We start from the raw sequence: 12980 nt of genomic DNA, 5'->3' as shown, positions 1-12980 counted from the left end.
ATAGTTTAAGAAAATTTATTGGCAGGAATCTGTTGGTGGATACCCATTTTATATTACAAATACAGTCCAGATACTTTCTTATAGGTTTCTTTACAAAGCTGACTTCTATAATATGAATTATGAGAAGAGGTTACTTAGCTGAATGACAGAAAACATTTTTTTTTTTTCCTTCAGTGCTGGGGCCTTACTCATGCTAGGCAAGAGCTCTACCACTGAGTTACATCCCCAGCCTAGGAAAAAGCTGTTTTTAACATTTTATAAAATGCTTCTTTAAAAGCCTTTGGGCTTTAAAAGTTGTTTACTTCCTGTGTAGCTCATGTAATGTTTGGATAAGAAGTCTGTAGCTCCTGTGAGCCCACAGTTCTAGGGGCATCACCACAATTTCTAGCTTTGTGATGGGCATAACATAGAATTAATTTGTTGAATTAACCTCATTTGTTGTCAATAAATTGAAGGCAAGAATTGTTCTAGTAATGCCTGTTTATGTGAATAGGATGTTTTTAAAGACAGTTTTAATTGGTAACTTCAATGAGGTGATGACTATTAGTCTTTAGATTGATGGTATCTGAAAGCTGAGTCTTTTTAGAACAATTGCTTTATTTTCATTTTTATGATTATAAAAGATGTATACTTAGGAGGTAGTATGTAAATTATAGATGAGCCAAAAAAAAAAAAAAAGACAACTTAAAAGAAAAGAAGTCGCCAATATCTACTGCCTGGAGAGAATACTCCTCCCTCACCATGTAGAGGGCGGACTGTCCGGGAAGCTTCTCGACTTTTCTGCACTCAGTGAATTTTTAGTTCCTTCGAATAGGTTCTCGCTCACTTTGGGCTGGGAGGTTGCTCGGCTGTAGAAGCAAGCTGTCCTGATGGTGTCTCAGCTCATCGTCCTCTCTCCTTCCCTAGTTCTCTTTGCCATGAAGGAGGATAACGAGAAGGTGCCTACTTTGCTAACGGACTACATTTTAAAAGGTGAGAGCAGCCGCCAGCCTCCTGGTGCAGAGTGGCCCTTCAGGGCTGCAGCTCGAGCTGGGGACCCACGCCGAAGCCCTCCCGAGCTCCCACGCGAGGCAGGCTGGGTGGGGAAAGCCAGGTGGACGTCTGCGGGGCCTCACAGGAGTGGATGAGTAGCGAGGAGGCTGGGGAATATCCTCTCACCCCAAGGCACCAGTGTGGCCCCGAGGGTCGGGTAGGAGACCAACCAAGGGTGCATGTGAAGATTCTGTGGCCTTTGGGCTGTGTAGTAATTAGTTGAGAAATCAAGTCTGGAAAAGAAAACTTTTCAAGTACTTGAAAGGAAAAAGGATTTATGATTAGATGTGTCCTTTCCTAGCTTTTGTTTTAACCTTTTATTATGGAAACTTTGAACACATGAGAATAGAGTGAGTGGTATAAAAACCTCTCATGTACCAGCTTCGCCATCATTAATTGTGACCAGTCTTATTTCGTTTTACCCGTACCCAACTTCTCCTCCCCTATGTTATTTTCTAAAATTTTATTTTATTTTTGAGACAGGGTCTCGCTATGTAGTTCAGGCTGGACTTGAACTCACTTTGTAGCCCAGGCTGGCCTCAAACTCACAGCAATCCTCCCGCCTCAGCCTACCGAGTGCTGGGATTACAGGTGTGCACCACCACGCCTGGCTCCCCTATGTTATTTTGAAGCAAATCTCTATCATCATATTTTTTTAGACATAAATATTTCAGTATGCATTTCTAAATCACAAGAACTCTTTAGAAAAAGATAGTAATACCATTATCCCAACTTAAAAAAAATAAGCAGCTTCTTTCTTTTTCCTCCAGTAATGGGAATTGTTCTTTTCTTTTTTGTTGTATTGGAAATTGAACCCAGGGCCTTCACACTGAATTTCATCCCCAGCCCATTTTATTTTTTGTCTTGAGACAAGGTCCTGCTAATTCACTAAATTGCTCAGCCTGGGCTCTAACTTGCAGTCCTCTTGCCTCAGCCTCCCAAAGTGCTAGGATTATAGTTATGTGCCACCATGTCTGTCCCCAGTTCTTTTTATTTTGCACTTTAAGACAGGATGTCACTAAGTTACCCAGGCTGGGCTGGAACTTGACATACTTCTCCTGTCTCTTAGAGTGCTGGGATGATAGGTGCGTGGCACTATGCCTGGCTAAAAATAAGAGATTCATGAGTGAATCAGCCAATGTTCACACTTCCCTAATTTTTCCATAAAATGTTTTTCAAGATTTGTTTGAACTGAGGTCTAATGAAGGCCCATATGTTATAAATTGATAGTGTATCTCCTGGGGTCTCTCCTAGTACAATTTCCAAATCCTTTTCTTCTTCATTCCTTCACATTTTTTGTTGGAGAAACTAGGTTGTTTGTCCTGTAGAATTTCCTTATCCTGGATCTTTCCTGATTGCAACCCCAAATGCCATTTAATATGCTCTACTCTCTCCAGGGACCAATAGAATGAGAGACTCGATCAGATTCAGCTTCAGATCTTTTGATAAGCACGACATTTTCAGTAGTTGTAGATTTCCTTTAGGAGACATTGGTTGTCGTGTATGTGTGTGTGTGTGTGTGTGTGTGTGTGTGTGTGTGTGTGTGTGAAGTTTATAGCCATTGATGAGCACTCATTATGTAGATCCATTATTTTATTAGTTTTTGCTGTACTTATACACAAAACTTTGTAATTTCAGAAAGTTTGTGGAACAAAACCCTGAGCTCTACCCTTTCTAGAAGTGTCAGAAAGAGGAATCTTAAATTTGAGCAGGAAGAATTTAGTCTAAACATTAGGAAGAACTTGTGACTTTCCTTCTCCTCCTCTCCCTTCTTCTCGTTCATCTTTTGCCATGCTGCAGACCGATCCAGGGCCTAACATACGCTGAGCAAATGATCTGCTACTGAGCTACATTCCTAGTCCAGAACTTGTGACTCTTACAGATGTTAAAAGAATGACAAAGTTCTCAAAGGAGATATTTAGAAATGAATTCCCTAAGTTTGGTGCTGCAGGGCCAGATTTAAGGCTCATGATTCACTGAAATGTCAATGAATTTATAAAAGTAGTTAATATTTACTGTGCACACGCGTGTGCTTCTCAGTAACACTGTGGATGCCAGGGGTGCATTGTTCTGTGTAGTTGAGGAAATAAGAGTGAATAGATGAAGTCATTTCCCTCGGGCCATAGAGTTAGTAATGGCATATCAGGGTTCCAGCAAAGCAGATGGGCTCTGGAGACCGCATGCTTAACACCAAACATCCGTCTCCTGTCACCTTCCGTCTCCTGTAGACACCCGACTACAGTTACTCCTGGCTCTCAGGAGCTATTTTCCTCTCAAGAGGTGGTGTGACCACTGCAGTGCCTGACCCTCCTCTCTCCTTCCCTCTTCTCGTTTCAGTGCTCTGTCCCACCTAACCTTGCCTTTGGAGCAGCCTGGCTTCGGGAGGTCACTGAGCAAGAGTCATTCCACCACAGGGACTGCATGACACCACGTAACCTCCGATGTGTATTTAAACGTGTATAGCCTAACCTGGATTAAACACGAGCAATTGCGCGGGGTCCTTTGCTGTTGGCTTCTAGTGCTAGTAATCATTGGGTGCATGATCGGGGCGCAGGGTGGACGACAGCCTCCTCTCCGCCTGTGTCAGAGAAGGCGATGTTCTCACCTCTCATTATGTAGTCTGGCTCCAGCCCTCAAAAACAGCTTCTACTCTTAAAACTAATTTTGAAATAAACCTTCATTTAATTAATACTCTTCATGTGCTTTGGATGTGGTGTCCACTGGGCCTCTATTCCGAATGCTGTCAGGGGAGGATGTGTGGCTCCTTTCACACACGGCTCTGTGACCTCTGGCAGCCAGCACGGTGCTTGGGCCAAGGATAATGTCCTGTTGTGGGCGTGGTGGGATCGTGATATGCGGTGGAGCTGCACAAGTCCAGACACAAGAAGGAGGTTGGCCCATAGACTCCTGCGATTGTGGACCTGCACCGTGTGTTTTAGAAACGAGCTGGTCAGAAGGGGTTGGGGGACAGGGTGTGCAGATAGAAAGTGAGCCCCAAGGAGGAGCTAAGCAGCTGCAGTGCCTTTTGTCAGGATGGCTGGGTTGGCTCCTGGAGGTCTCGGGGTTCAGGAGCTGGGGGGAGTCAGCTCTGCCCAGTGCTCCCAACATGGGGCCTCCTAGCTTTGTTCCTGTACGAGAGACACCGGCTCTCCTTGTCGGCCCCAGGGACCCCTGGGAACAGCATCGGTGACTTTGCACATCCTCCCTGCCCTTCCTGCAGCCCTGGTGTCCTCAGCCCTTGCTGCTACACACTGTCTCTGGCAAGGACAACAGCAGCAAATGTTGTCCCTGTATTCTGGATGCTGGTTCAATCTCACCACAGCCTGAATCCCTTGGCTTCTTCTTCCGTTCCCATAAAATCCTTTATGAAACACTTGCTACTGTGGGCCACTGGCCTTGCTGCTTTACCTATTGTCTTACATCACAGCAACCCTCTGTTTTAGCATTATCATGATTCTGCAGAGATGAGAAGCAGTGACCTGCAGCAGCTTCCCCAGGCAGCACAGGTGGTGGTAGAGACAGACTGACTCTTAGGTCTCCTGTACAAGACTTCCACCGATTCTTAGGAGGGCAATGCTTGCTCGAACTGAGCACTTAGGTCTCTTAGGTATGTGGTAAATCATACTTAAGGGACCATAAGGTACCCATGAAAATTGACATAAATGTTAGTCCTTTGACAAAAAGGGACGAGTTCAGTTCTATACCTTCCTGACACTCAACTAAAGGTGCAAGGGTGACTGGTGGTGTGGGGTCTTGGCAGATTTAACATTTTGCCAGCCCTGGGGTTTTTCACTGGTCTCAGCAGAGGCGATGCAGTGAATCCCTAGAACTTTGCTTCCTGCCTTGGATTTTTGAGATCTGGGTCAGCCACTCCTATCCCCCAGTATACCCTCTCAGCAGGTGTCTGAGGCAGCAGAGACAAGCTAATCAAAGCTGCTGGCAGTTAAAAATAAATCTCAAGTGTCAGGGACACACTCAGTCTAAGAGGAGGTGAGTGGGAAAAGGAGGGACAGTGTTTCTGTCCACATCAGGATTTTGGAGGGGATATGAAATCCATCCCTCAGGGTTGTGCATTGCCCTTCCCTCTATCCGTGCTAGCCAAAGCGTGGTATCCAGCAACACTGTCCACACCTAGGGGTTGGTTAGCAGTGCAGAATCGCAGGCAGGAGTATTGGAGAGCTAGTGTCCACAAGAGTCCTTTACATAGGTTAGAGGTCAGCCTGGCTGGTAGGTTCTTTAATGGAAATTCCTATTAATTAAAGGGTTCTGGTCAACCTAGTTTGATCAAGCTCTGGCAAGAAACGTCCACTATCCAGCCACAATCCAGCCTTTACGTTTCTAAGGTTGAAACACATGATCACGGGGATGGACAGACCATTTTCCAAATGAAATATCCACTCATGTCTATTTCGGGATGGGAGGCAGATGTGGTCCTTTGGAAAGGAAACCCCAACGGAGGGGCTCTGTGGCTCTGCAGGTTGCAGGGCAAATAAGATTTTTAAAATTTAATAACCCCTCTTCATACTCGCTGGCTGCAGAATAATTATCCTCATTTCGTGGTCAGAGAAGAAATGGAAACTATCATCAATAAGCAGACGTGACACCTCCTGGTTTTACTGAGGTGCTGGGGACTGAAGCAAGGCTTTGCACATGCTAAGTATGCGGTTCACCACGAAGCCACATGCACAGCTCCTACCCAGTTGTTTCAGGATGAATTGAGCTGTAACTTGAGTTGCAACCTAAGTCCTTGTGGACTTGACTCAGTCAATTCCATGAGCATTTCTGAGCACCCACTATGCCCTAGGCTCACCCGCCGCAGCTGGGCCACAGAGGGCATCACAGGTCAAAAGCAGAGAGCATTTGCTTTCCTTGCGGCAAAAGCAAGAAATAGGGAGAGGCAGCCTCATCTCCCTGGAAGTTGGGAGAGGTGCTGCTGGATCATCACCGCTCCAGCCTGGGTGATTAGTATGCGTGGAAAGGGGAGTAATTACATGCTACTCTTGGAGAAGAGATGCTCTGGTTCTTGATAGTGCCTGATTATTTATTTCCTTGAGAGGGTGAGAGAATAGTCATTTGGATTTCTGTCTGAACGTGGGGTCTTCTCTCCTTTCAGGAGGGAGGGGAAGCACAAGCCACTCTGCTGACCTGGAAGGTATGTTGGCTTTGTAATGCCTTTCTTCTCAAAGAACAATGAGCCACGCCAGCCCGCAGCCCAGCAGCCCCACACCCTGCCCAAGCCCTCATGCATATTCATCTTTGCTTCAAAGAGCACAGCGTGGAATATGCAGATTGGCCAGGAGCTGGTTGGCATTTTGATAATAGCTTTGTCTGAAAAACCCCCAGGGACACAGGCACGTTTAGTTTCTCTTTCTGTCTTTCCTCCACCCTGTGCACTGCCCCTCACTCTCTTCCACTCCCCCTTTGCTGCTGGAGAAAAGGCAAATGAATCACAGAACCAAAGAAGCAAGTGAGCAGAGGAACCAGGTGTTTGTATTCCAGTTCAGTGGGTTTCCACTTCATCCTCTCTCCTCCCTCCCCCTTGAATAGAATTGTTTTGTTTCTTTCCCACCAGAGTTGCTGGATCTGAGAACCTCCCATGCCCCTGGGCCTGTTCTTTGCTTTGCATTGGCTACCCCCTTTCTGGGCACCCATCCTGTGCCATCTCTCTCAGAGATGGACTCTCTACCCTCTGTCCTTCACCTTACACCCTGCTTTTGCCTTTACTCTCAGCAGGTAAGTCTAAAAACCTAAGAACCAGGCCCTGCTCTTTGAGCAAAGGGGAAGGAATCCCCTACGTACACAGACCAGAAAGATAAGGCTGGATGTCCGCTGTCATCACTGATAGCACTCGGACTGGGTCCTCTTGACACTCTTGGTCTCTACACCAGTGCATCCACTGCATCACTGTCAGCCACAGAGCCACTGACTTTGCCCAGATCTTGATCCCAGGCTGCACTTTCTTAGCCCAGATTATTTTTTTGGTCTTTTTGAGACAGGGTCTTGCTATGTAGTTCAGGCTGGGCTTGAGCTCACTTGGTAGCCCAGGCTGCCCTCGAACTCGCAATGATCCTCCTGCTTCAGCCTCCTGAGTGCTGGGATTACAGGCATGTGCCACCACGCTCAGCCCCAGACCTTTATCTCGGGCTGCACTTCCACCTCTGAAGCCCAGCTCACTGACCTTGTTGGAGCAGAGCTCCTTGGAAAGTGCACAGAGCAATTCCCTAAGTTCGGAGGACCTGGATCCTGTTTCTTCCCTATAGGGCAGATGCTCAGCAGGAAGGGAGCAGGATGAGGCTACATCACACACCTTTGAATGCTGTTTCACCCAGGAACCTTAGATGGGTCAAGCAAGCCAGGTGCAGGGTGATGCTCCACCTCGGACTTCAGCGGGGAAAGGGATCCCTGCCCTGGACTCCAAAGACTGAGCCTCCTTGAGCCAAAGTTTAGAGAAACTTATTATCTCATAAAATCGGTGTGGGTTTTTTTGCCTTGGGTTCAAATTCCAGGTGTACGTACTACATGTTAAGCAAGCCCTGTATCCTCATTAAACCCTGCTTAGTGGTGGCTCAGGGAGCTGCAAAGCTGCTGATCCTGGAACCAAAGACCCCCACTGAGCCTGGATAAAGGGACAAAACAGAGGCAGGGGCTGAATCTTACTCTGATTCTCCAGCAGGCTCACTCTTGGAAGTGGTGGGTGAGGGATGGTGTGTAGTCAAATTAATTTTTGAGTTTAGAGAATACACTATTTTCCCAGGCCCAGAGACAGGGAGGAGCAGACGGGGAAAACACAGACCACCCCAGAATCACTCAGGGAATGGCTCAGGCCTTACAGCACAGGTGGGATTAATTCAAGTGAGTGAGAAAGGCCTTTCAGCAGCCTACAAGGCTGCAGGCACATATTACAGGAGCCTCGAAGACCACCAGTAACAGCCTGCAGGGCTGCTTCTGCTTATGTGGTTTCCAGCAGGCAGATCTCAGACTGGGGCCAGAAGCTGGAGGGATCAGTTGCCTCTGTGCAACAGTCTGGTTTTCTTGGCTCTGGAAGGCGGTGTGCAGTGGGAGGTAGAGGGGACAGTGGGTAGTGTGCTGGCACTGGGGTTCCTACCTGCTGTGGGTGAGTTGGTTGTACCGACCCTCTGTGCCCTATCAGGATAAAGAAATGATTTTTTCATTTTACATTTGGATTGTTAAGATACTCATGCAACTGGGAGGGACAAAACTGACAGCATCAAGTATCTTCAGCTCAGCTGAACTGCCGATCCTCTTGTGAAGTCAGGCTCTATTAAGACAGACACTCAAAATCTCAGGGACACTATTAAAAATGAACCTACCTGGCTCCAGCGCTAGAAGACTGAATTAGGTTGAAAATGGAACTTGGACAGTTGCCACTCTAAAACGCTTCTCAGCAATTCTAAACTGCACCCCAGCTGGGAGTTCCTGGGATGGGGGAGGAGACAAAGACACCAGTAGGTCCTGTTGGGGCTGGGGAGTTTCTATCACAGGGGGGCAAAGCTATTTAACTTTCCAAAAGGTGTCCCCATACAGATATACAGGACTATCCAGTCCAAAAGGCAGCGTGGGCTGGGAGTCTAGCCAGTGAGAGAGACTTGCCTGGCATGCCTGAGGCCTGGCTCCATTCCCAACACCAAACCAAACCAAACTAAAATGCAGGAAGAAGTGAGGCTGTCCAGCCATTGGGAGCCAGGCAGCAGAGTCAGGTTCAGTTTCCCCAGTGGGACTGGCAGCGGTCCGGGCAGATAAGCAGCTTCCACAGGCGGAGCTGGAAACTGCTGATGTCCACAGAGCTAGAATTTCATAGATTTCAACCCAAGGGAAACCTAGAGAGCATCTTGGGGCCTGAGCCCCTCAACGTGCAAGTGAGGCGAGCTGGCTTTGATGGCCCCTGTGTGTAAGGGGAGGTTACTGGTAGAGTCGTGACCAAATGGGGCAGAACCCAGGGTTCTTCCTTTCTAATTAAAGGACTCATGGGAGGCTTGCACGGGGGTGGATTCTGCCTGAAATGAATTTGATAGAATAAGAATTTTGCAATGCACAACCACCCAAAAATTCACTTGAAGTAATAGGCAAATATGAGAGACGTACACCTGATGTGAACCCTCTGAATAAGAACATGAAAAAAAAAACCCAAACAAAATGAAAAGGTATAATGAGATGCGCACAAGTGAAGGGAATTGTCTTAAATGGCTGATTGTAATGAGATGTACATAAATTGTACGGCTTGTAATGAAATGAAAAAAAAATCATATTCCTGCCTGATAATACTGGGTGTAATATCTACACCTGAAATAAGTCATCGCAGCGCGCTGAGTGTAATGAGATGCACATAATTTTAAAGAGCGTAATGAGATGAAAAATAAATCAAACACTTGTCTTAAGATGAAAGATGCACGAAGATGCACACACCTGAAGGGCATTGTCCTAAATGGGTTCAATTTAATGAGATGCATTAATTTGCAAAGGGGCTAAATGAGATTGGCCCGGAGAGAGGCTGGGAGATCTAAAAGTATAAGATACACTTGAAAGTGGTATAATAAAACCGGCTTCATCTGCGGGCTGCAAGTAAGATACTGAAGTGGAAACGCGATCAATGTTCTGTCTGCCGGTCCTGGGTACCCTATCCCTCGGCCTGTGATGCTTTGAAAGGTGAATTACTCTTTGACCCCAGGTTGATGCCAGCATACAGTAGTAGTTTATATGGAAAAAGAAATTAGGAGACACTAGAAAGCAAAGAACTTCCAAAGGCAACTGAAGGCTATTGTCTATGAACAATGTCCCAGGGGAAACACTGCTTTGGGTGCTAATGTATACATAGTAACAACAAACCTGGGAATTTTATGCCTCAGGACTTATGACTGCTTCTGGAGGCCAGCAGAGAAGTTAATGGAGGAGGAGGAAGAGTATCTAGAACATGAGACCCAGGGACACTTTGCAATGAAATGTGGAAGCATCTTCGTTTCCACAAATACATTCTCTCCAATGTTTTGTTTCAAAGGCAGAATTCTCTTGGACTCTATCCTTTCCCTCTCTCTGTCTCTCTCTCTCTCTCTCTCAACCTCTCTCTGTCTCTTGTTCTTGCTCTATAGCCCAGGCTGGCCTTGAAAGCCTTGAACTCACTATCTAGCCTAGGTTAGTCTTGAACTCACGGAACCCTTTCTGCCTCAGCCTCCTGAGTGCTGGGATTACAGGCGTGCTCCACCACGCCCAGCATATTTTCTCATTCTTCATGGAGTCATTGGTTTAGAGAAATATTCTTTAAAGCAACCACTTAGATATTGGAGAGAAAGGGGAAAAATGGAGGGGGAAGTAAAGGCACCACTAGTGCTCGCTTCGGCAGCACATATACTAAAGGCACCAACCAGCTAACCAAATAGGGGAAGCCCCATCTTCAGTGTCAGGTGACTCTCAGACTCCGTGTTGGGGGACCACTGGGGTGGCCAGTGTCACAACCTGGAGAGCTTACCTTAGTGAGAAGCTATTATTCAACCACATCCGGTCAAGGCCATGTGGGTTATAGGTCCCAAGTTGCCTGACTGCTCAAGACCAGGAATCTGTTCTTTTTTCTTTTAATGCACAATCTTTCAGTTTTTAAATGCTGGTACAAAAAATTTAACAAATGATAGTCCACAGAAAACATGTCTGCCAGCAGAATTTGACCTGACTATCGCATCTGAGAGTCTCTTATTTGTAACTTGGAGCGATGGAATTTGCAATCACCGTCCTAGGATAAGATGAGATCGCGGATCTAACCATTACAGGGACATCACAGGACACTTTCAGGCCTGATCTTTTAAAGCATAAACTCCCCAAAGGCAAGGACTCTGTTGATCACAGCTGTACCCTTGATGTCTATAACAGTGCTTGGGACAGAGTGGGAGCTCCATAAATGAGCAATTTATTCAGAGTGAGATGGGGCAGGCTTCAGGACAGCACTCCTTGGCCCCATCCTTGCAAGGCAGAGGAGGGCTCCTGGGTCAAGGACATTCAGCTCTGGCCACCAGTTCTCACGAGCAGGATCTCCAAGCCTGAAAGGTCTTTCCGGATGGGCCGAGGGTCAGAGGCAAAAGTTGGTCTGAGCAGTTTCTAGAACCCTAATGTCAGAGTTTTACTTTGAGCTAAAGAAAACTTCCCACCCCCTGTGCCACTGTCCTGGGTCTTTTCCTGCCACAGGGTCACAAGGGGTCACCTTCTAGGGTTGGATAGCACTTGGGTCATGCAGAGAAAGGAGTTGCTGCTTCTTATAATACAACCACTCATGCCCCAAATGATCCTGAAAATGGCTTTTTAGGATTAGGGTGATGCACATTTGTAGGCTCAACACTTGGGAGACTGAGGCAGGAAGATCACTGAGAGTTAGAGACCACCCTGGGTTACCGACTACCTAATGAGTTCAAGCCTGAACTACATAACAAGACCCTGCCTCAGAAACAAACAAAAAAAAAGTGAAAAGAGCTTTTTAGTTGGTAGCATTGTTGAAAAGATGGCACAGCTAGATAGAAAAAAGCAGAGGAAGAGGAGAAGGAAGAGGAGGAGGAGAGGCTGGGGCAGCCCGCTCTATAACTTCCTTCCTTCTTTCCTTCCTTTGTACCTTCATTCCCTCCCTCCCTCCCTTCCTTTCTTTTATGTGGTGCTGGGGATCAAGTGTAGAGCCTCATGGATGCTAAGCAAGTACCCTACCACGGGGCTATATCTTCCATCTTTAGAATAGGGTTCCCTAAAGTGTGTCTTGCAAAAATTCTGCTACCTCTTCAATGGATATTATGTACTTGATGGGGAGGGGCACAAAAATCTGGGGAATATCTGAAACAAAGTTTAACAGGTTTCTTTCTTGAAGGACTTTTCAGAGCCTTTAACATACTAAAGTGCATTATGAAACTCTACTAACAAAGTATAATATGCAGTTAATACTACAGTGCTAGGCAAAGTCGGTCACAGAACTTCTTTGCCTTGGTAGTACATCTTTGAAATTGTTCCTGGGAAATACTGCTTTAAAAGACTAGGTAGTGATCTTCTAATGCATCGTCTTCTTGAGGATCTTGACTTTTTCCATCTGTCCGAAGAGAGGAGGTCTCTGCTGAGTTCGCAGAGCTCCTCCAGGTGATGGGGTGATGGTAGAACTGGGCTCTGTGAGAACAGTGACATGGGGAACCTCCCTCAGAGCTGCTTGGTCCCATTTGTGTGACCGCACCTTTCCCCTTCCTTGGCCCAACTCTAGGGGACCCAGAGGCGTGTGCACATTCTGCAGCCTTGGTGACTAGGGACAAGGAACTCCCCTCCTGCCTAGGCAGATGCCCTGCATAGCTCAGCAACAGTGGCCAGGGAAGGAAACTCGTCTGAGGTTGACAAGAAAGCTCCTCCCTTACACAGGGAGAAAAATGTCTTGCTCCAGGGACCTTCTAGGGCAGCTTCCCCACCTCCTCACACACGCCACAGACATAGCCCCAGGTTAAAGGTGACTGAAGAGCACCCCTCTTCTGGCTTGCTGGGACCTGCACCTGGCCCGAGGGAGGCTTTCGATTGCTGGGGTGTGGGATCGCCCTGGGGGGTGGGGCTAGGATGGAGCTGGGGAGTACGCAGGCCTTGGAGGGAGGTGGAGAACGGGAAATTCTCCCCTGCAGTAAGGGAAACTCTCCCCTGCAGTAAGGGGAAGGTGTCAGGAGAGGGCAGTATGGAGCTTCCTCGTGTCCTCTCTAATCTCTTTGTTTTAGTTAGACACATACAAGATAAACATGTCGAATTTGGCCATTTTCCTCCCCAGACAGATGGGGGAGGCACTGAGGTTGCCCACAAAGCCCCTTCTATGCCCCCTTCTGTGGGTGGTCACCGTAATGGAGTAGACGCTGAGGTCCCCAAATTCCGTATGACCCAGGGTCCCACTAAAGAAAGAAGGGACCTATACAGCTGCCACAGAACAGAGTTGCGCACCAGGG

General features: G+C 47.1%; 1 protein-coding gene across 3 annotated transcripts in view; it reads left to right on the top strand.

Moving 5' to 3' along the window:
* The window catches only part of Fez1 (fasciculation and elongation protein zeta 1 (zygin I)), a 52692-nt gene extending 48969 nt beyond the window's left edge, over window positions 1–3723 (top strand). For all 3 annotated transcript variants that reach the window (XM_005378460.2, XM_013511169.1, XM_013511170.1), the window contains exons 9-10: window positions 907–972; window positions 3370–3723. In XM_005378460.2, the coding sequence (XP_005378517.1) occupies window positions 907–972; window positions 3370–3386 (83 nt within the window). In that variant the 3' untranslated portion in view covers window positions 3387–3723. The remainder of the gene's footprint in view (window positions 1–906; window positions 973–3369) is intronic.
* The last annotated feature ends 9257 nt before the right edge of the window (window positions 3724–12980 follow it).

The sequence above is a fragment of the Chinchilla lanigera genome, unplaced genomic scaffold (assembly GCF_000276665.1).
Source record: "Chinchilla lanigera isolate Chin_1 unplaced genomic scaffold, ChiLan1.0 scaffold00011, whole genome shotgun sequence".
NCBI classification, from domain to species: Eukaryota; Metazoa; Chordata; class Mammalia; order Rodentia; family Chinchillidae; genus Chinchilla; species Chinchilla lanigera.
Note: the sequence above shows the minus strand (reverse complement) of the source record. Positions and strands in the feature narration are given on the sequence as shown.